The 20,641-nt window shown below is 39.4% G+C and overlaps 2 protein-coding genes across 2 annotated transcripts; both read right to left on the bottom strand.

The window, feature by feature from the left end:
- Positions 1 to 1,754: 1,754 nt before the first annotated feature.
- Positions 1,755 to 9,032, bottom strand: LOC147168495 (protein sidekick-2-like). The gene is made up of 14 exons (XM_086085042.1): positions 8,987 to 9,032; positions 8,585 to 8,923; positions 7,148 to 7,276; positions 6,891 to 7,058; positions 6,722 to 6,792; positions 5,466 to 5,712; positions 4,753 to 4,836; positions 4,433 to 4,498; positions 4,209 to 4,337; positions 3,958 to 4,122; positions 3,502 to 3,554; positions 3,196 to 3,301; positions 3,083 to 3,113; positions 1,755 to 3,001 (listed from the first exon to the last, which is right to left on the bottom strand). Exons 1-14 carry the CDS (start codon positions 9,030 to 9,032, stop codon positions 2,944 to 2,946), a joined length of 1,692 nt encoding a protein of 563 aa, XP_085941168.1. The 3' UTR covers positions 1,755 to 2,943.
- Positions 9,033 to 10,896: 1,864 nt separating this feature from the next.
- On the bottom strand, positions 10,897 to 13,762 carry LOC147168494 (hepatitis A virus cellular receptor 1 homolog). The gene is given in 7 exon segments (XM_086085135.1): positions 10,897 to 11,890; positions 11,980 to 12,073; positions 12,283 to 12,323; positions 12,944 to 13,003; positions 13,276 to 13,614; positions 13,710 to 13,738; positions 13,740 to 13,762. Coding segments are annotated over 7 exon segments (645 nt in total). The 5' UTR covers positions 13,751 to 13,762; the 3' UTR covers positions 10,897 to 11,819.
- Between the last annotated feature and the right edge of the window lie 6,879 nt (positions 13,763 to 20,641).

The following is a 20,641-nucleotide window of genomic DNA, read 5'->3' as shown; positions in this document are numbered from 1 at the left end:
GAAATCCCCCCCATAGGAATGAATGGCGGGCGACCAGGGGTCGAAATCCCCTAGATATGTCCATAGCATGACCTAATCAATCACATTTAATTTAATTTGATTATAGGAGTACAAGATTATGATATATATTTATGTTTAATGAGACTATTGTCACTTTTTTACAACTGCTGCCAATGATTTTGGCCAGTGTTTGAACTGCCATAATCAGCTGATTTCATCGGCGGTACGATTTCATCGGCAGGCTGATTCATCGGCCGGGCCATTTGACATTGTTACATGAGATCTGAGAATAGTTTTATAGATTCCAGTGGAGTCGGCGAGCATTTAGAGGATGAACTCCTAATTATTTATCATATTGCTGTTGCGGCTCCCCACATTGACTGTCATTATGAAGAATCACTATTCATGATTTTTTTTTCCCCACAAATGAACATAATCATCTAGAAAAGATAAATATTGTGCATTTGCTAAGCATTTGAAACCAGACAAATTTCCAATCCGTGCACCACAGACGGGTTGATGCAAATGCCTCAGCAAAGTGACAACGCTGCACTTGGTTTACTTGGTCTACTTGGTGTCTCCATGGTAACTGTTACTGTATGTCTGACCTTCAAACATGAATGCTGCCTTCCATCTCACTCAGGTTGGGTAATCAGATCACATCACACACACAAATGCAATGTCAGATCGTGTCACAAATGACATCCTTGGAGGTGATTTTTAGACTGCGTTTTCACCGCCCTTGTATAAAGTTTTTTTTTTCTTCTTTAAAGATTTTACTCTGTTACTCTGCTCTTGCTGTGACTTACTTTCACTTGCACGTTGACAAGCTATGGCTCTAATAGGATGAAATGTTCCCTTTGAGCTGTCTCAGTCAGTGGGGGGGGGGGGGGGCGGTTGGCAAGACTTGAATCAATTAGTGCTTCTTTCATCACCAAAATGAGCCAATGGCTGCTCACGCTTTGACAAACTGCATCCGTGTCTCGTCTCATTTTGGTTCCACCTCACCTCCTATTTATTTCCAGCTCTGATGCTGTCATCTGCTCAATGAAGGGCCAACATCTGGCAGCTCCTTGCATTCATCGTGGCAACGTGGTCTGCAGACCAGCCCCCCCCTGTGGAGCTCAGCCTTTGGTGTGTGTGGTACCGTTCAGGCTCCACTTCCTGAGTGCTGGTGCCTTGATGTGGCCTGAACGTTGGTGCATGATTTATTGCAGTACTAACATTAGGATGGTGGCTAATAATGCCATTGTTAAGGGCGTGCACACATTACACTACCCCATTCTTAAAACTCCCACCTGGGGTGGTGCGCTGCAGCCCTTACGCAAAAGGATGAGCTTCACGCAGATGAACAATGGTAACTTTGTAAAAGGCCACCGTCAAGGGGTTGCCCCATGAATCTTAAGCGACAGTAAGTTGAACCATGTGCTAAGATAAAGCACCTAGCCCAAGAAGTGGAAAGTTTTACGCTGGTCGGCAATCTCCAGACTTCAACCCAATAGAGCATATATTTTACTTGCTAAAGAGACTACGTGCCGTATTCCTGTCAGTCTATTTAAATTATCTGTTTGATTATTAGCACTCACATAACTTGCAAATAATGCTATCTTCTAAGTTGTATATCCGACCTGGAATCCAATACGCGGGAAATAAAAGTTGAGAAGTTGATCTTTTGTCTTGCATTATTTTATGTCAAATGTTTTCAGTCTACAGCAACAATAAAGGAATTGGATACTTTTGGATCATTAAAGCACTGGCGGAAAAAAAAAGAAGCAAATCTCATGGTGACCTAAGACTTATGCATAGTACTGTTATTTGAATTAAACAGCTTCTTGAAGTGACCACCATGTTGGTTTCTTGTGTGGTAAACTAGGGCCAGTGTGTTGGAGGTAAATATTATTATTTTTTATATGCATCATGGCCACTCAAAGAAACCTCATCAAAGTCATGTAACCATTCCCACCCACAACCATCACTAACTTTTTTGTTTCCGTATTCAAGAGCCACGCAAAGCAATTAACAATGTTTGAAGAGACAAATGAAAGAACAGCGTTTTGCGGACATGGTGCAAAAAAAAAAAAAAAAAAAAAAAAATGTCTGCTGTTTGTGCAAGTTTTAAGCAAAAGCAGGACAGTGGCCGAAAGATAAGAAGCATGTGGTGGTCCATGTGATTTTACAGGCCACAATCACACTTTACAGTTATATGCTGGCTTTTAAATTTGGAGTTTGTGATGGACTTTCCCATGTAAGTAAGATTTAAATCACATTATCATCATCATATGTGCTGCTGTACTCCTGGAGGGATAACATAAGCAACTTTTTTTTCTTTTTTCTTTTTTCTTTTTTTACCCACGCATTTCTTCTTCCTTATATAGCCATGTACAAATATTGTGCCATGTGCTGAAAAACAGTACTCACCGTCACTCCCATGCTCCCTCATTGTTGGGTGACATCCTGGCAGGCTGCTATCCCAAATCTCTCACATATCAAATTCCCTCCTCCAATTTAGAGATTTATTAGACAGATGGATGAAAATCGAGTTTGGCTTCAGTGGCTCCTCGTGAGGATGCTACTGTTCACTGGTGTTGGCCAAATTGCAACGCACTCTATTGTGTGGCGCTACCGCCCTCTGCTGGCACATAGCGGTTACAACAAAACGGCAGTTCATCTCAGTAACAGGCAGAAACGTGACAATTATTATATATATATATTTTTTTTTTAAATCGAGAATAATTTATTATAAATGACTTTGACCTCAGTGTTAAAATGTAAAATGTGGCCAAATTATTATTTTTTAAATTGATGACACAGTAAAATACTCTGTAATAACTATCCGGCATGAATAAGGACGTACAGTACGCAATGACGACTTTATGGCTCATTATTGCAGTTCTTCCACACAAAAAAAATTCTCATGTTGACATATTTTTAAACAAGCGTATCTCACAGCTCCTGCATTGACTCTGAGCCTTTATAAAGTATTGCTTGCCGGCTCAGCCACCTGTGAAGGAGAAAACATTTGATACAGTCAAGCATGCATGCCTTTGGGAATTAAATTAGTGACAAAGATGCAGACACTCACAGGCTAATGTCCCCCTTTTTCCCTTTCATCCCTGTGAGGGCACACATTGGAGACAGTTTTTCAGAAGGAGCTTGATTGATCTGAAGCATCACTCCCTCAATTAGCATACTCACGTCTCAGGTGCCATGTCGTCACTATGGCAACAATCAACAACAACACCAGCACAAGTGGAACAACGATGGCAGCAAGGTGGCCACTTCCACCCTCCTCAGAGCTTGTCTACAGGACAAACGGCCATGGTTAAAGAAAAGTAAACATCTGTCATTCACCCGTTTTTGTCCACTAGGGGACACTGCAATGCAATCCAGGTTAGTTCATTCAATTTGACGTTTGTAAGGACACTGGGCAACAACAAACAGATTATGACGCTATTACAACCACACAGTGAAATACACTAAGCATGTTCATTTCATACTTACTGCAGCATGAGAATTTATGCTTGTGGTTGTTGAGAAAACATCCTGCTGATGACCTGTGTAAGACACAAAGACATTTGCAGAGCATATGGGATTGAAGTTGTATATTGTTATGAAATAAAGTCATGTCAATGTAAACATTTTGACTAGATTCATTCACTAGATACAATTCTGACTGTATTTAAAATAGATTAAATATTTATTTATCTTTGTTTTCTCTAAATAATATTTTTTCTTTTGTTATTACATTTTCCCATTCAAAATTTTTTTTTCTTTCTTTCTTTATTATTTATTTATTTATTCATTTATTTATTTATTGCCCAATTGTTCCATTTCTCCAGAAGAGGTCAGTTTTTGAATCCACCACTATAACCAAGAAGAAAGTCGTAGTTTTCCCATTTAAGAGAGAAACTGTTTTTTACCACGGTTAATATTGGTAGCAAAATGTCACACTGTCACCTGTATCTCCGGTTGTGAAGGTAACAACGTTGCTGGCTTTACTAGTACCCAGGCTGCTCTTGGCAAACATGCGGATGTTGTACGTGGAGGGATTTATCTCTATGATGGTGGCCTCTGTCTGGTTTGGGCTGAAGTCCACCACTGTCTTTTTAAAATCCCATGAGCCTGTGGTTGTTGGAACAGAAGTCAGTTTTGCACTAAATGGACCCCCCCCACACACACACATTTTTATTGATTTCACTGTGTCGTACCATTCAATGCTTTATACTCAAGGAAATATCCGGAAATGGGGGCGTCTCCTTCATACCCAGGAATCCAAGAGAGAGAAACGGTGTTGTCTCTAACCTCCTTCAACTCAACAGCAGGGGGATCTGGGAGCACTGAGGGAGACACAGGTGGCCAAAACATATTTTCATCTTGAATCAAATTATTCTGGATGATCATGAATTATATTTGCAATCTATTAACGCTGAACCTGCAGAGCTTTGTTGCCATGCTGTGCTGGCAATAACCACATTTGCTGGTGTTGGAGTTGTGACATCTGTGAACACAAAAGAGCAGGATTTCCATAAGAAAGAATAACAAGAATGTATTTATTTATTTATTTATTTATTTATTTATAACTTGAGTTACTATGGTCACATCGTAATCATGAATAATAGAAAAATATACTATACTCATCTACTTCTTCATGATTACTTTTCACATTGGGAAAAAAAATTGTTGTCATTCCCCCCTTCCCATTTTCAATGATTTGTTTGTTTTCATTGTTAACTGAGTGTGTGTCATTAGTACCTGAAATGAACCTTGTGATGTCTGGCATCGGCCAGGTAATGGTGAAGAGCGTGTTGACTGTTGCCTGGGTGGAAGTTTGGAAAACTAAACAACAACAACAACAACAACAAATAACAATGTAAAGCAAATCAATTACTGGTATATTTTACAAGTGAGTGAATTTGTCATACAGTGCTGTACAAAAGTCCATATATTTAGCAGCATACAAGTTAGCTATGACATATCTTCACTTTTATTTTATTTTAATTGTTTTAGAGAGATGAGAGGTTATTTTATATTATTGTGCAGTTGCTGTTTCTTTCTTAACTGTTATGATTAATTTTATGTCGAGCGCAGCCTGCGCAGGTTTATTATGAATAGGTAAAGTATTACCACAATATTTTCTTTCTTCTCTTAATATGTCTGCTTTATTCTGTTAAAGATAGCTGAAAATTTCTATTCTACAGGTCCATCTCAATAAATTTGAATATCATCAAAATGTCCGGTTTTTATTCAAAGACATTCATGAGTCCCAGAAAAAGTCGATACTCTATGATTCACATCCAGCCTCAGAATTCAGTCAGTGTTTGCACTCTCATACCCAGTTCACAAATTGGGTGCATCAAAAGCCTGCGTGGCATATATATAAAAAGTGCATGTAAAAAAGATGAATGGGATGCATGAGTTTCACTTTTTTGAATCTGACTGCTGAAATAAAATATAAAATAACTCACTCTCAGCCAAAGTAGAGCAGAGGGGTGCAGTAGAAGCAGGTCCGATTCCAGCATTGTTGTTGGCCTGTATGAGCACGCCGTACTGGGTGGAAGGCCTCAGTCCACTCAGGATGAGGCTCTCTTGTGGCCCTGTGGCCAAGACAGTTTGCCGCTGCCACCACTTGAAATGTCTGCCAACAGGGTCGTACTCTCTGTATCTGACGCTGTAACTTCGTATCACGCCGTTTCTTAGGTCGGTCCGAGGAAGCTATAGGTAACACAACCGTTATCATTAGCAAAATGTATATTGAATTAGTGTTTTTTTTTATTGCAATGCTATTTCTCCATAATTGACTATTGTATCCTTCTGCACGTTTTTAACATGTGTGACCTCACTAGACATTCTGATTAATATGGCATTTGTGGAATATGAGTTATGCAGCAAAATCTAGTTGTTTTTATCCATCTCAGGGGGCGGCCATTTTGCCACTTGCTGCCGACTGAAGATGGCATTACAGTTGCTCAGGGCTCAAGCAACAACCAATCACAGCTCACCTGTTTTCTGAAGCTGAGCTGTGATTAGTTGTTACCTGAGACCTGAGCAACAATGATGTCATCTTCAGTTGACAGCAAGTGGAAAAATGGCCGCCCCCTGAGATGGATAAAAACAGCTGGATTTTGCTGTTTAACTCATATTCCACTAACGCAATTTTAACCAGAATACCGTATTTAGACTAGTGAGGCTGTATAGAGCATATTATTGTTCCCCTATAAGTAACAGTACAACTCAATATTATTTTGATTTTTTTTATTGTGTTGCTCACATTTCAATTATGGAATTTTGTACTATGTAATAATAATATTTAACAAAAAAACAAACAAAACAAAAACATTGCAAATACCTAAATAATTAGCTTTTTATTATTTATTTATTTTTTTTTACCTATTATGAAAATAAATGAAATAAATAATGGTGACTTACAATGCGCAAAAAAAACTGGAGGAAAGTTAAACCAATTGATGATTTTGTAACCTACTAAAATGTACTGTATGTTTTGTATAATACATTTTTTATACCTTTATCTTATCAACAAAAAGTGTATAAATTAGCAAAGAAGGATACAATAAAGTAATACAATAAAAAATATAAATAATATCATATAAAACAGTTTATTTTTTTTCTCCTTTTTTTTTTTAATTACATAACACCGCCTATTTTTGCTGAGAGATTTGGGTATTTAAGTGGTCTTGAATGAACTGTCAAAAGTGAACTTCACCTTCCAAGACACTCTGATGCTTGTAGATGAGAACGCTTGGAGACGCATGTCCACGGGTGGGCCATCTGGTGCTGAGTAGCAAATAAATAAATGGATAACATTCATTTAAAATGGAAGAAAATCTCAGTTGCATAAACCAAAAATAATCCTTTATAACATTTTCTCTTACGTGCTTCTTCTGTGGCGATTGTAAGAACATTACTGGCGTCACTCATGCCCAGACTGTTGATTGCAAACATGCGAAGGTTATAAAACTTAGTTGGCCGCAAGTCTACCAGAGTGACCTGAGTCAGGTTTGGATTTGATATGTGAGTTGTCACTGCAGCATCCCATAGAGCTGTGCGGGAGGAACAAAAAAAACAAAAAAAAAACAGAGTTGTCAAATGAGACACGACATTTCTGGGTATGATCCGAGATTTGCCGTACCCTCTTTGCTCTTGAGGTCAATCCTGTAAGACTTGATGGGCCGTCCACCGTCAAACACATGAGCCCAGCGAATCGTGACGGTTCTGTCCCTCACCTCCCGCATCTCCACCTTCAGAGCATCAGGTTGTGCTAAAGGGGTAGAATTGCTTTTAAATATGCAATCACAATGAAGATAGAGCCTAAATCGACTGGTGAGATCAACGGGGAACACATTTCCTGACAGTTCCTTTCACAAAGATGCTAATTAAGGATTGGTTAAAGCCAGTGGCGGGAAGAAAAAGAAAATTACAAATCCTTTATTATTGTGCTTAATTAGACTTTTCCGGCATCTTTACTTGAGTATTTAATTCTCTGGCATAACATTTTTACACCCTACATTTGAAAACTAATATCTGTACTTGCTATAAAGAGAGCTGCAAAGTCAATGGCATTTGAGATGAGGACTGATGAGGCAGAAAAAACAGGTACTGCGGGGACATAGAACCAACTATGTTGACTCAGCAGTTTAAGAGAAGCTAGATATTCTCCATCCACGGCCCGAATCAAGAGAATTGGACAATGTGGTCGCTTACAAGAATGATTTGTCTCAAATGTGTGCACTAGCCTAAAAACTGCCAGCTTCTGGCATTAACAAATTCTCTGCCTAATCTGAAAAATAGATTTTGCTAAATTAGTTTTTTTGTTTTTATTCGTCAGTTCACAACATTAGCAAAGCTACTGGAACATGTTTTAACTGTGCAGCCAATTATTATTATTATTATTATTATTATTATTATATCTTTTTTTTTAAATTTTTAATTATTTTGTATTCAATACGATATAAGAGATTAAAAAAGGTGGCTGCATCCCAACCTGAAGGTTCTGTGATTGTTCCTCAACTGATGAATGTTCTCTCCCGCCATTTTGGACTATTTTACTCTATAAAGTTTACTCTGTTTAGACTGGGACCGAATATAGTCTTTATCATAATAAAATTTCCTCAAGGAGTCATGTATTTAATAGTGACTATAGGTTTTCTCAGGTTTCTCCTTGCCTGCATGTGATGTGTTTTTTTTTTCTTGCGCTAGCTTAAAAAATATTTTTGACATTCCAAATGTTCTGTCCAATGTTAACAAAACTATGGGAACAGGTTTTAATAGCTTAATTAGTGATTTATTTATTTATTTTTTCCCCTCAGTATGATATGTTATTTGAAAAAAGGTACTATATAGTTGGGAAAAAAACATTTTAAAAAAAGTTTCACTTTTTAAACAAAAACATTAAACTAATATATATATATATATATATATATATATATATATATATATATATATATATATATATATATATATATGCCTGGATGTAATGTTTAGACCAGGGGATTTTGTGAAATGAGACTTGACTTGAATCAATACCTCTGTGTTTGTGCCAGCTCCCATACAGTAATTTGGGTCTCACCTGGTACCACAGTCAGGGTCATTTGATGTTTGCGGTCGTTAAACCAGCCTGGGATTTCCACACGGCAGCCATAAACACCCGAGTCGCTCTCCACAACCTGTCTGATGGTCAGCGTCACATCACCCTCCGCGATATTACCCATGAGCAGGTAGCGTTCCGATTGCCTGCTGGTGACCGAGGTTCCATCCGTCTGAATGACTTCATTAGTACAACCTCTGCTAGGGATAGCCCCTCGACCCCAGCACACTGACAGCTTTCCATAGTAGCGAGCATCGTACTTGCATGTTAAAGTAACGTCTGTGCCAACTTTAACCTCCAGGCTTGCTGCAAAGCTGCACTCTGCAAAGGCAAGAAAATAGTGAAACAATGTGAACGCACACCGATGCCTATCAAGTCTCTTACCTAAAAGAAGGCAGATGATGCAACACAAACTGACTAAATAAATCATTTTCACATCAGCTCAGTGAGGAGCTTCATTCACCTGCTGCTGGGCATCAAACTGGACCACAGAGAGGTTGCAGCTTTGACAAGTTTCCCAAGTCACATGACGGTGACCCCGATGTGCTCACACAGACAGTTCTGCAGGGCAAGGTGGGATGTAGAAGGGGCCTGCTTCCTTTTTTGCGGTTTTGGTTCCTTCTCCTTCAAGTGGCAAGCAGTTTCACTGTGATGAATAGACGGAATTGAGCTTATCAACAAACTTGGGAACAGAGCTAATGTGCTTGACTGTTATCAGTGGTAACAAATGAAGTAGCGCCGACTCAGAAATCAATCAGTCATCCTTGAAATATGAGTTACAAATTTCAGCAATGCATTGGCTGCTCCGTGGGCACGCATCCATCTCGAAAAGGCCATTTGACACCGTCTGGAAACGGAAAGTCTATTTTGGAAGGAGAATGTTTGACTTCATTTTGACAAGAAATTACACAAACACAGGAAACATGATGTTCCAGATGTTTATATGTTTGGATCACACATTCAACAACACCCCTTTTATAGTATAAGGAAAGAAAGGGAGAGGTTGAAATAAAGAACAGTAATCATCCATTCTTTCATTTTTTATTGGGATGTTTGATATAACTTTTTTTCAGACCAATACCAGGACAAGTACCCAACTCTTTCATAGTCACCGATACCGATACCAAGTACTTTTGATACATAAAATTTCACCCAAAAACTGACAGATCATTTTAAAGAAAAACATTTCCCCTTCAAATTGCATGAAATTAATGGAAATTTTCTATTCTTCTAATTTCTATTGCTTGATTGCAAAATGGCCACAAGAGTTGTGAGGACCGATACCCCGAAATAAGTTAGCGTACCGGCCTCATACCAATACCTGGTATTAGTACTCGCCCTATTTTTTTTTACATTGCCTACTTCAGGGTCAAGGTTTCATGGGAATAATGTTAAAACCTAACTAGACAAAAGACAGGACGTACACTTTTAAGAATAATGAGAAATACATTGCGTGGGTTTTCTCCGGGTGCTCCGGTTTCCTCCCACATTCCAAAAACATGCATGGCAGGTTAATTGAACACTCCAAATTGTCCATAGGTCTGATTGTGACTGTGGATGGTTGTTTGTCTCTGTGTGTATACAGTATACACACATAAGCAGGTAGTTATCATCTGCCTCAACAAACTAGCGCCCGCTAACCGCAGACATCTCGCTTTGTTGCTAGCGAAGTGTGCAATGCGCGGTGGCTGATCGGACATGGACGGCGCACCGGGACTGCAAAAACAGGAATGCAACTGGAAGTGCACAGGTTCACTTTTATTAAAAACAAAAAACAAAACAGTGGGCTAGGCGCCAACCCCGCGTCACAATTGTTGTACCTCCCCGGAGTTAGAAACATTCACATAGCCTATAGTGACATTAGGCAAAAGGCAAACTTTAGCCTGGATTGGTTGTCTGTTAATCACAGAGCACGTGGAGAGACATTCTCATTCCCATTCACTCCATCTTGGACCCATGCTAGTATCAGAAACGCAAATCTATCCTGAAAGTAACAAACTCGTAAATAGAGAGACTGTGTTGTTCAGGGGCAATCAGCTGAGTGTGAATTTTACTTAGTTGAAACTTAAGTAACCTCAGCATAGCACATACTTCCTCTTTGACTGCTTCCAAAAACAGATACAACAGCACAAATGCTAACGCATGACGACACTGCCAGCCATTGGCGATAAAATATTGAGAGGGATTTAGGAAAGGGCTGCAAGAGCAACTGAATGAAACAAACGCTTTACTGAAACCCATTTAGACCACATATGTGAGGTGACAGAATAATGAAGCAATTTAGAGAAAAGAGGTGTGGTTTATTGTCTGTTTTATTAGGACATCTCAACGCACACATGACACCTTCACATCATGTCTTCTATAAAAAGGAAGTGATCTGCATCAGTCAACATCAGGATTTATGGGAATATGAAATAAAAATACCTCAAATTAATCATCTAACTTATTTTCCAAATGATTCAAAAATGATTAGGCTACAGTATACATTTCAGCATGGGACTTCTACCAGACTGTATGCCTTGTTTATGGCACAAACAAACACAAAACATTTTATTAAGGCAATTTAATACATTACAGTACACATAATTATTGTACATGGCATTATCAACAACAACAACAAAAAGTATGTACAGGTGTGCCAGAAAAGTGGTAGAGTGTCCGCCCTGAGACTGGGAGTTTGTGGGTTCGATCACCGGCCGGAAGACTATAAAAATGGGACCCATTTGCCTCCCTGCTTGACACTCAGCAGTAAGGGTTGGAATTGGGGGGTTAGATCACCAAATGGTTCACCGCTCCGTCGGGGGATGGGTCAAATGCGGAGAAAGAATTTTGCCCCACTTAGTGTGAGACAATCAGTGGTACTTTAACTTTATCGAAGTAATCCCTCTTGGAGTTTTACCTTAATGCTTTGTAAGAATTCTTCCTGGATGCTCTTTAGCTTTGTCATCACAGGCGTCTTAACGTCATCCACATCTTGAAAACAAATCTAACTCCCTTGATCTTGGAAAATAGTTTAAAAAAACACACACACACACGAGCTAGGTCAGGTGAATATGAAGGTTGTTCCAACAAGGTTGTTCTGCTCAGCAAGTCCTGAAGTTTTCTGACACACATCGTATGTTCATCTGTCTGAGATTAGAATGCCTTTACTCTTTGTATTGAATCATACAAAAAAAAAAGAAAAAGCAAAGACACCGAAGAGCAAAAGCGAGTGAATTTAGATCATTTCATACACATTCTCCAACGTTGATGTTTTTAGGCGTGGAAGTGGCCGAGTTTGTTTCTGTGCTGTAGAAAATGAGCACAGGAATTTGTCAGTTCACACCTTCATCTACAAGACATAGCCTATTGCAAGATAGAATTCACATGATACTTACAAGTCATGATGAACGTGATTATGAGCACAGTAAGGGAGACAATTGCTGCTACTCTGCAAATGTTGCCAACTTCCCTGAACGCTATGAACGTATCCTGCAATGAAAGTCAACCTCATCATTGGAGGAAAAGCAATATTCATTTCATACATACAATAACATCTTATGCTGAAAACACGCAAAACTGATTTGTGCCCTTTAAATTATAATCAACATGATTAAGGTAGTGTATTATGTGCGCTGAAATATTTTGCCTAGTTGATGTTGCCTGGTTGTAAGCACAAGCACAAAACAAAAGAATCATACCTCAGCTCTGCCTTTCCTGTTTAATGTTGTATCATCTCCTTCTGCATGTTCAAATACAGAAACTTCTGAAATGTCTTGAAAGGAACATGATACAAGCTTATTAATGGTCAGCGTTTCTTTAAAGTGGAAGTCAACCTTAAACATTTCTTGACAATAATGTTACATGTGACCTCACTAGTCTAATCATGACATTCTGATTAATATTACATTTGTGGAATATGAGTTATGCAGCAAAATCCAGCCGTTTTTATCCATCTCAAGGGGGCGGCCATTTTCCCACTTGCTGGCGGCTGAAGATGACATCACAGTTGCTCAGGGCTCAGTCAACGACAAATCACAAGCGCACCTGTTTTCTGAAGCTGTGATGTGATTGGCTGTTACCTGAGCAAAATTGATGTCGTCTTAAGTCAACAGCAAGTAGCAAAATGGCTGCACTCTGAGATGGATAAAAACGGCTGGATTTTGCTGCTTAACACAAATGTAACATCAGAATATCTTGTTTTGACTAGTGAGGTCACATATAAAATATTATTGTAAAAAATATATATATATTGGGTCAACTTCCTTCACTGCCAGCCCAGTTACAATGGATCTTTGACGTCTATAGTCGTCAATAGCAATGAATGAGTTCAATGAAATTATTCTGATTTACTTTCCTCACCTTGTTGTCTTAAATGTGTCAATGGCAGACGGGCTTGAGTAACTGGTTGTTCCAAAGGTGCTGTAGAAATAGAAAAGAAGAAAGATGACTTCGCTGGAGGAGTTTTATTTGTAGGCCCTTAAAATATATAATACCAACTCAAGAAAAAAACAAAAAAATTCTCATTTGCCTGAAAAAGGGTACATAAAAACACAGAGCAGAGAGAATGAGAGCCAAAACTAGCCCATGTGAAAATCTTCATGATTACATTTTATATCCACTAAGCAGAGAAGAAGGGATAGAGTCAAAAATAACAAATGACAGCACTTAAACAAAAAGAGCCGCATGTTCACCTTCCTGCACAGCCAAGTATATGTTGATTTTATAGTCGTTGAACCACCCTGGCAGCTCGACCCTGCAGCCGTACACTCCAGCGTCGTCGGGTTGAACATTCAGAATAGTCAGAGATACGTCTCCATCATTGAGCTGGCCCAGCAGCTGGTACCTGGACTCGCTGATGAAGCGCACCGCCCCATCTTTGGCGTAGACAATCCTGTTTGAGCATTTTAAAGTGGGGACCTTTCCTCGCCCCCAACAGAAGCTCAAGAGACCTTGAGCTTGGGCGTCGTAGGCACAGGGCAACGTAACATTGTGCCCGATGTGACCATTGACTTTGATGGCCTCGGAGCGAACTGCATAGGATGACATAGGATCACAACTCTAAAATGTGAACCCGTCACAGTGCGCCCACTCAGGGCTATACAACAAACAACCAATATTGACTTACCTTGGCTGAGGATGGACAGGAATAAATAAAACATTACTCATGTGGAGGCTCTTGTATAACTTTACACTGAAATGAGGCTACCTATCTTCCTCCACACAATGGCATGATGTGTCATGCATTTTCAACTTCCCTTTCTTGAGAATCAGGAAGGAAAACTAGCAGTCAAGACTTAGATTAATCTTTGACTTCCCATAAAAAAAATTTAAAAAATCAACAAACATAAAAAAAAAAATATATATATGCATACAATAAACTGTAGATTAAAACTTGAATGAAGAAATGGCTGATTAAAAAAAAATACAATATGTTTTGTATGTCTTGACCATTTAATTAATGTTTGTTCCAAAAATGCAAATAGTAAATAGGAAGTTAACCCCAAATTCGTCTTTTCAATAATATGTTGGATGTGATCCCACTTGTCTAAACTCTAAACACAACATTCTGTTTAATATTATGTTTATGGAATATGAATTAAGTAGCAAAATCCACTCGTTTTTGTCCATCTCAGGGGGCGGCCATTTTGCCACTTGCTGTTGACTGAACATGACATCACAGTTGCTCACTGCTCAAGTATAACGTCCTAGCGACCAATCACAGCTCACCTGTTTTCTAAGTGTGATCATGTGATGTTTCCAAACTGAGCCGTGATTGGTCGTTACTTGAGCCCATGTCATTTTCAGCCAACAGCAAGTGGCAAAATGGCCACCCTCTGAGATCGATCAAAATGGGTGGATTTTACTGCTTAAATCACATTCCACAAACGCGATATTAATCAGAATGCCATGTTTAGTCTGGTGGGGCTGCATAGAGCATATTGTTGAAAATATTTTTGGGGAGTTGACTTCCCCTTTAAGACATAAACATGGGCAATAATTCATTGGATGCATTAAGTTGGAGAAATAAATTGCAACACTGTTAATTTACAATTTATATTGTCACTAGCTGACGGTTTAATAAAATGTATTAACTCTTTCCTAACATGTTTATCTGAAGTGAATTAACAACCCAAATGGCTTCAATTTTTGTTGTTGCTGTTTTATCTAAACTTGCTTTCTTGGACTTCTCTCACACTCGGTTGCAAAGTTGCTGACCAGAAGAGCTGTGAGGTTAAAATGAGACATCTGTAAATGCAGGGGGTGGGGTGGGGGTACATGAGATGTTTAAAACGAAGTAATTCAATAACAATTCTGGGTCCATAGAAATGTGTCTGGGGGTTATTCAGGACCTCTGCTATAGTTGACACGGAAATGTGTCAACTTTTAACTTTTTTTTTTAAGGGAACGTCAGGCACGTTTCTTTTGATAAATGACTTCTATATTGTTCTTGCTATGACAAAGATTAACTGTCCATGGAAGTTTAAATGAAAAAACTAGGACCAAAATGTCAGCCTGTCACTGGGTCTAAAATTGCTTGTTTTTAGCACTGGTATCCCCATTTAACCTCTTGTTGCCTCACGTCGCAAACCTTGCTCTAGTTGGACTGAAGTTTTATTTACTTCCATTGCCTGTCCAGCACAAACTTGAACCACTGTTAAAACACTGTAGAGATAAAGCTTTAAATTTGGATTGAGAGCTGAAAAAGGGGTCCTAAGCCAAAGTGTCTCACAAATCAATGTCTAAGCGACTTCTGCTGATCTCTGATAAAACAGGGAGCAAACAGAGAAGAAGAAGTGAGACTCCAGAGGTCAGAGTCTGAGTTTATTTTAGCATTGGAGGAGGTGGATGCCCGCGCATGCACATTCTGGTGGATACAGAAAACTTGCTGCATTCAGTGTATAGTTAAGGTCTGCAAAGGTGAGGAAAGAAAAAAAAAAGCTGTGATCTGAGATAGAGTGAACATGCTGAGCTGCCAGCAACTTTCTTCAATAGCTAAGCATTTCCATTCCCCTGATATGTTAATCAGATGAAAAGCTGCCAAAACAACTTGTCTTCACTCGAACCACATGCACTTATCTTGCCACACATGAAGACAACCTTAAATAGGAGAACATTGTTTACTGGGACGCTTGATGTGTGCTTGACTTAACATTCCATGTATTATGTCAGGACGCTACATGCCACAGGAAAAGGTAATCGTTCTGAGGACACCAAATGGCAAAGAGCAGACACTTCCACAGATTAAATATTTAGACTTACTAACAATACAGAGACTTTGTGAGGCAATCCTTAAAAGCACAGCAGAAGAAATCCTCATTATTTATTACTGAATTTGTATTTCAAGGACTTGAAAGAAAAAATTGTGGTCTTCCCATCTTTGCGAAGGATGACACACTTGTCTGCAGTATCAGTTAGAGACCACCAGAAGCGACTTACTCTGAATTCCCAATCATTCAAGTTGTTGTTTGGTATGTTGCTGGATGTGACATGATGACAAGCTCATTGTATTGCATTAGATGCGATTACTATGAATCAATCTGAAATGGCATGTTGAATGTAGGAAAAAAGTCAGCATTGATTTTTAGCTTTTCCATTATGAAAAAAAAAACACTTAACAGTGTCCTGCCAATATCAAGAACCATATAGCGCATAGCACTTTTCCACCTTTAAGATACTTTTAAAATGCCTCCTCATTCACCTTCTGATGATTCATGGTTATGATGATGTGCACAATCGCATTATAGCAGAGAAGAAGTACTGTGTGTGTTTTGTTTTGTTTTTCAGCTCCAAACAGCTAAGACGCGGTTTGTGGTGTTTGTGGAAAAACGGTCAGGAGTTGAGGCAACATTACAAACCTTAAAACATCTCAGGCTAAACCACAACACAGAATAAGATGCATTTATGATGAGGCAGGCTAAGCGCTGTTTCTGTTGGAGCTTTTAAATTGTATTTTTCATTTTTCACTTGGCTAACAGGTAGGAGGACCACGTGAGTCCGCCTGTTCTAAAAATAGCTCACCAGCGATTGTGGGCATTGTGTTTTCTATGATTGTTGTATGAATATAAATAAATAAAATACATGGAAAAGACGAATTTCATCAGGTTCTCATAATATTGTAGACACAATGAACTGACGTGAGGACACTCGGTGAAACTCTCATGCGGTCGCTCTCCTGTACGGGAAACATTTGTAAACATAAACACGCCCTGATGACCCCAAGATGTCGAGGAATGTATGGCAGAGAATGAGTTCTCCTGACCTGAGACTGATCGGGATCCTGCTCTCATTCTGCTGGGAAAGGAAGTTCACTTCTGCCTTACATGTGCAGCCACCCCTGCATTATGAGGACAGTGGGATGCTGAGAAAACACAACATGAAGAGAAGAGCGGTGAGTTTTATGGCTGCATGCTTCATAAAGCTGAGGAGAAAACGATGAGAGATAAACAGCAACATAATTGGGGTTAAAGAAGTTAATCAAGTGCAGGTTAGAGGTTTAATTCCTCCAGGCTATTAGTCAGACTGTTTTTTCCTGTCCCATCCTCAATAGAACGAACATTTCAACAAGTCTGTGGCACCAAACGGAGCATGAGTCAAGGTTCATGAGAAAGAAGATGTTTGTCTGCATTTCAGCACATATGCAGGTCAATAAAGTTATGTATAACAAAACACAATGGAATCTTTTCCCCTGGACAGAATCTGCCAATTCCTTGCGTTCATATAGCCAAGTGGTTCTTAACCTTGACGGCGGTACTGAACTTTTTTCAAATTCAAGGCATACGTATAGGATTTACTGATGAACCAAATGAGCAAGGACAGTTGCCTTTTCATCAAATCTGTCTCTCTTCACCTTGAATTCAGTTTCCTGTGTTCTCCACCTCCAAACTAAAGTGCTCCTCTAGTTTTGCCAGATAGATAGTTGTGCTGGCCTAGAATTGCTCAACTTGGCATTGCAAATCATGCAATTAGGACGCTGACTCCCATCACTCAAATTCAACTCTAAGAGCACTTTAAAACAACCAACGCTCAGTGGCAGCAGATATAATGAAAACAGCAGAAGCTCCAGAATTGAACCCTGTGGAACACCATATGTTCCGTTATACATGTGAATTCATATTGCACATATTCGTCCAACCATTTTCTTTTTTGGATCGACATAGTTAGTATGAAGGAATTACAATAATAAATAAATCACACGATGTACCGTCACAACAGTCGCAAGTCGACTACTGAGCGCACCAAGCTCCCTTTGGCACAGATAGGCCAAGCAATTTAGCGTGATCACCTGCAGCCGTATCGTATCAACTGACAACATAAGTTATGTCAGGGCATTTAACACATGGACAAGGTCTTGAACCCGGCATCATGTTGACGGAGGCAAGAAAAAATCACTATCTGAAATAAACCTCAGTATGAGGTGCCCGTCTGCCTCGACTGTAGTTGGTCTGAGATGAGGGACAGATGGCCACCGAATGAGAAAAAGTTGATTAAGGCAATTATTTGATGATTAGATCCCTTGAGAATACATTAACAATTGTAAAATGGAGGCACTCAGCATCCATCTGAGACAAATACAGGATGCAGAAGTTCACTTCAGTTTGATGCCAAGGTCAGGTCAGCTGTGCAATGCCTCCTGAATATTCCTTAGGCGACACAATTCTGCGCATGTGTGTGTTTGTTGATTTATGCTATCAGTAGGGAAAAGAACTGAGTGAATAGTTTCATCATGACTGTCTGACTCAAGCTAAGCGGACCGGGAGCAGCAGAGCACTCATTATTGCATGGTTGGTCATGTAAAGATGGGGCAACCTAAGCCCAAGGCTGGATTTAACAATGCCTAGTTCAAGTGACACAATTCCCATTTTTTGTTTTTCAAATAGCACAATTGGGCTATGTGTCATCGCAATGTAAACAAAAAGTGCTTGGACACGGATATCCTCAGAACGGAATCCTGCCTCTTGCAAAGAGATTGATGTCGCATCCAATCCAGCCTTAGGCATAAATCGTTTTTTTTTAAGTAGAGCTCCTGTGACGCAACTACATCCACAGCAAAGCTTGTTTTTAATAATTCAGTTTTATTAGTGTTAGACCGATCACATTGATTTGATTTAAGATGCTTTTCCAATTCGGCAGCTCTCACCTTTCAGCAAGTGTTCCAGCAGCGTCACAGTCAGGGTCAGAGTCGGAATCTGTACGCAGACCAAATGACTTACTTGAGGAATGTCAGGAATTTATATATACACACGCATACACCTTGACCACTGAGCTATCAGTCCATCTTTAGCACAGATTTCTGTTCATTGAAAGGAACGGAAGGAAGCTTTCTGTGTGCATAGGCAGACACAATGGCGAGCGGGAAGAGAGGAAGCAAGAATAATTCACCTGGAGGGCCAATTGTGGCATTCCTCTGGGAAGTTTGTCTTCCATATATGTAGCTCTCAGTATTTGTGTTTCAAACATAGTCCAGTCTTAAGCAGAAAAAAAAAACTGCCAAACATTCACTCTAATGATGCTTTAAATTCTGCACTGCAGTGGAATCTCAACATTGAACCCCCAAAAGGTCACACTAGTTAGAAACCAATTACAAGTAGTCTTAGGCCACCACTCACTTTGTTTTTATGAGCCTTTTAGATAGTCGTCAATCAATATAATTTGTAAACATTATCTAATGGGATTAGTTAATTGTTTAAATAATTGAATAGACACAAACTGGCACAAGTAATCAGCGCTGGTATTTTGACGTAAGCCCGCTGGACCAGCCCGATTCCTGACCGCCCTTGGCTACCACGTAGCTCTACCACTGATGTTTATTGGTTCAGTTTGATCTCTATATTGTAAATGGATGAATGGGCTGCTACTTCTAAATTGTAGGCCAGTCTCGGGGTAAAATGGAGGAAAAATAATTATTGAATAGCACCACACCGACCCCAAAGGACACCAGCCCACGGGGGATCTGCCTTGTTTGCCAGATGGCCAGTCCAGCCCTGGACACAAACATTGTGTGTGTGAAAGAACGACCAATTACATTTCTGTTCCCTGCGACTGAACAGGATAAGGTAAGATGGTTATATTGTGGGCAGAGTTCAACTGTGGACTGTTCCATTATTCCCTATTGGGGAAAAAAATGCTTTAAAATTCAAAAATTCCAGGTTCCACTATATTGCATTGAAATCTAGACTAATTGATATGATTGAAAAGATGCAAGGATGACATCACCTTTTAATTCACTGGTCACTCCATTGCCATCATAATATCCTGTCGCTTTTCACATTTTCCAATTAACTACTCCTCAAATCAGTGGCACCGTAGGCCAAACAAGGCCGAATTTTGTCGAAGATTATGGCCAAAATTCTTCCTATTAAGTGCTGTAAAATAAATGATTCATGTGTCCAATACTTCCTTTCACAAAATATAAAGACAAATGACCTCCACGTTTGATCAATGTTTAGTTGTGTTAACATCTTTGTGATTGAATCAAAGATTTGATCATCGATCATCGTTGAGGCAACAAGTTGGTGTTATTTGGCTGCTTAAAACTGCTAAGAATGTCTGTGTTATGAAAACAACTTTTACAGACGATGATCAATCCTAACCCTGTATCATAATAATAATAAAGACTTAAAAAATGATTGATGTCGAAGGCTGTTTTGAGTGATGCCGCTGTTGTGTTAGGTTAGGAAATAACACTACCTGAGTCAACAGGGATTAGATAACATCTTTGGGTCAACCCACTCTATTTTCATATAGGAGTCTGCGAAAGACAAACTTACTGTATATGTATTATTAATGTTATAGGCAACGCAGTTTATGGCTAAAACATCAGTGTTGCAGACAGTGGACAGTGCAGTTTGATCAAGTTGAATGCTATATGCAGTTCAACCTGGAAAAATAGACCTCTAGGGTTACACAAACGTCACCTTTGCATGACTGAAAACACCTCCGTATATATTGTGGGATTGACTCAACCAGTTCTTTCGGCCGACCCGGTAAATAAGGTAGGCAGCCTCACTTCGGTTTGGTCTCTTATGCAACTTATATTAGACGGTCTCTGTCCAAGAT

This window comes from Leptonotus elevatus, chromosome 9, assembly GCF_054856555.1.
Source record: "Leptonotus elevatus isolate MCC_2025b chromosome 9, RoL_Lele_1.0, whole genome shotgun sequence".
Taxonomy (NCBI): Eukaryota; Metazoa; Chordata; class Actinopteri; order Syngnathiformes; family Syngnathidae; genus Leptonotus; species Leptonotus elevatus.
This window is presented reverse-complemented; position numbering and strand designations above follow the sequence as displayed.

Coding starts and splice junctions, on each gene's coding strand:
- LOC147168495 (XM_086085042.1), bottom strand. CDS start 9,032: ATGATTTATTTAGTCAGTTTGTGTTGCATCATCTGCCTTCTTTTAG. Junction 3,555..3,957: donor CTTCACAACCGGAGATACAG/GTGACAGTGTGA, acceptor TGTCTTACACAG/GTCATCAGCAGGATGTTTTC. Junction 3,002..3,082: donor AAAAAGGGGGACATTAGCCT/GTGAGTGTCTGC, acceptor TCTCCTTCACAG/GTGGCTGAGCCGGCAAGCAA.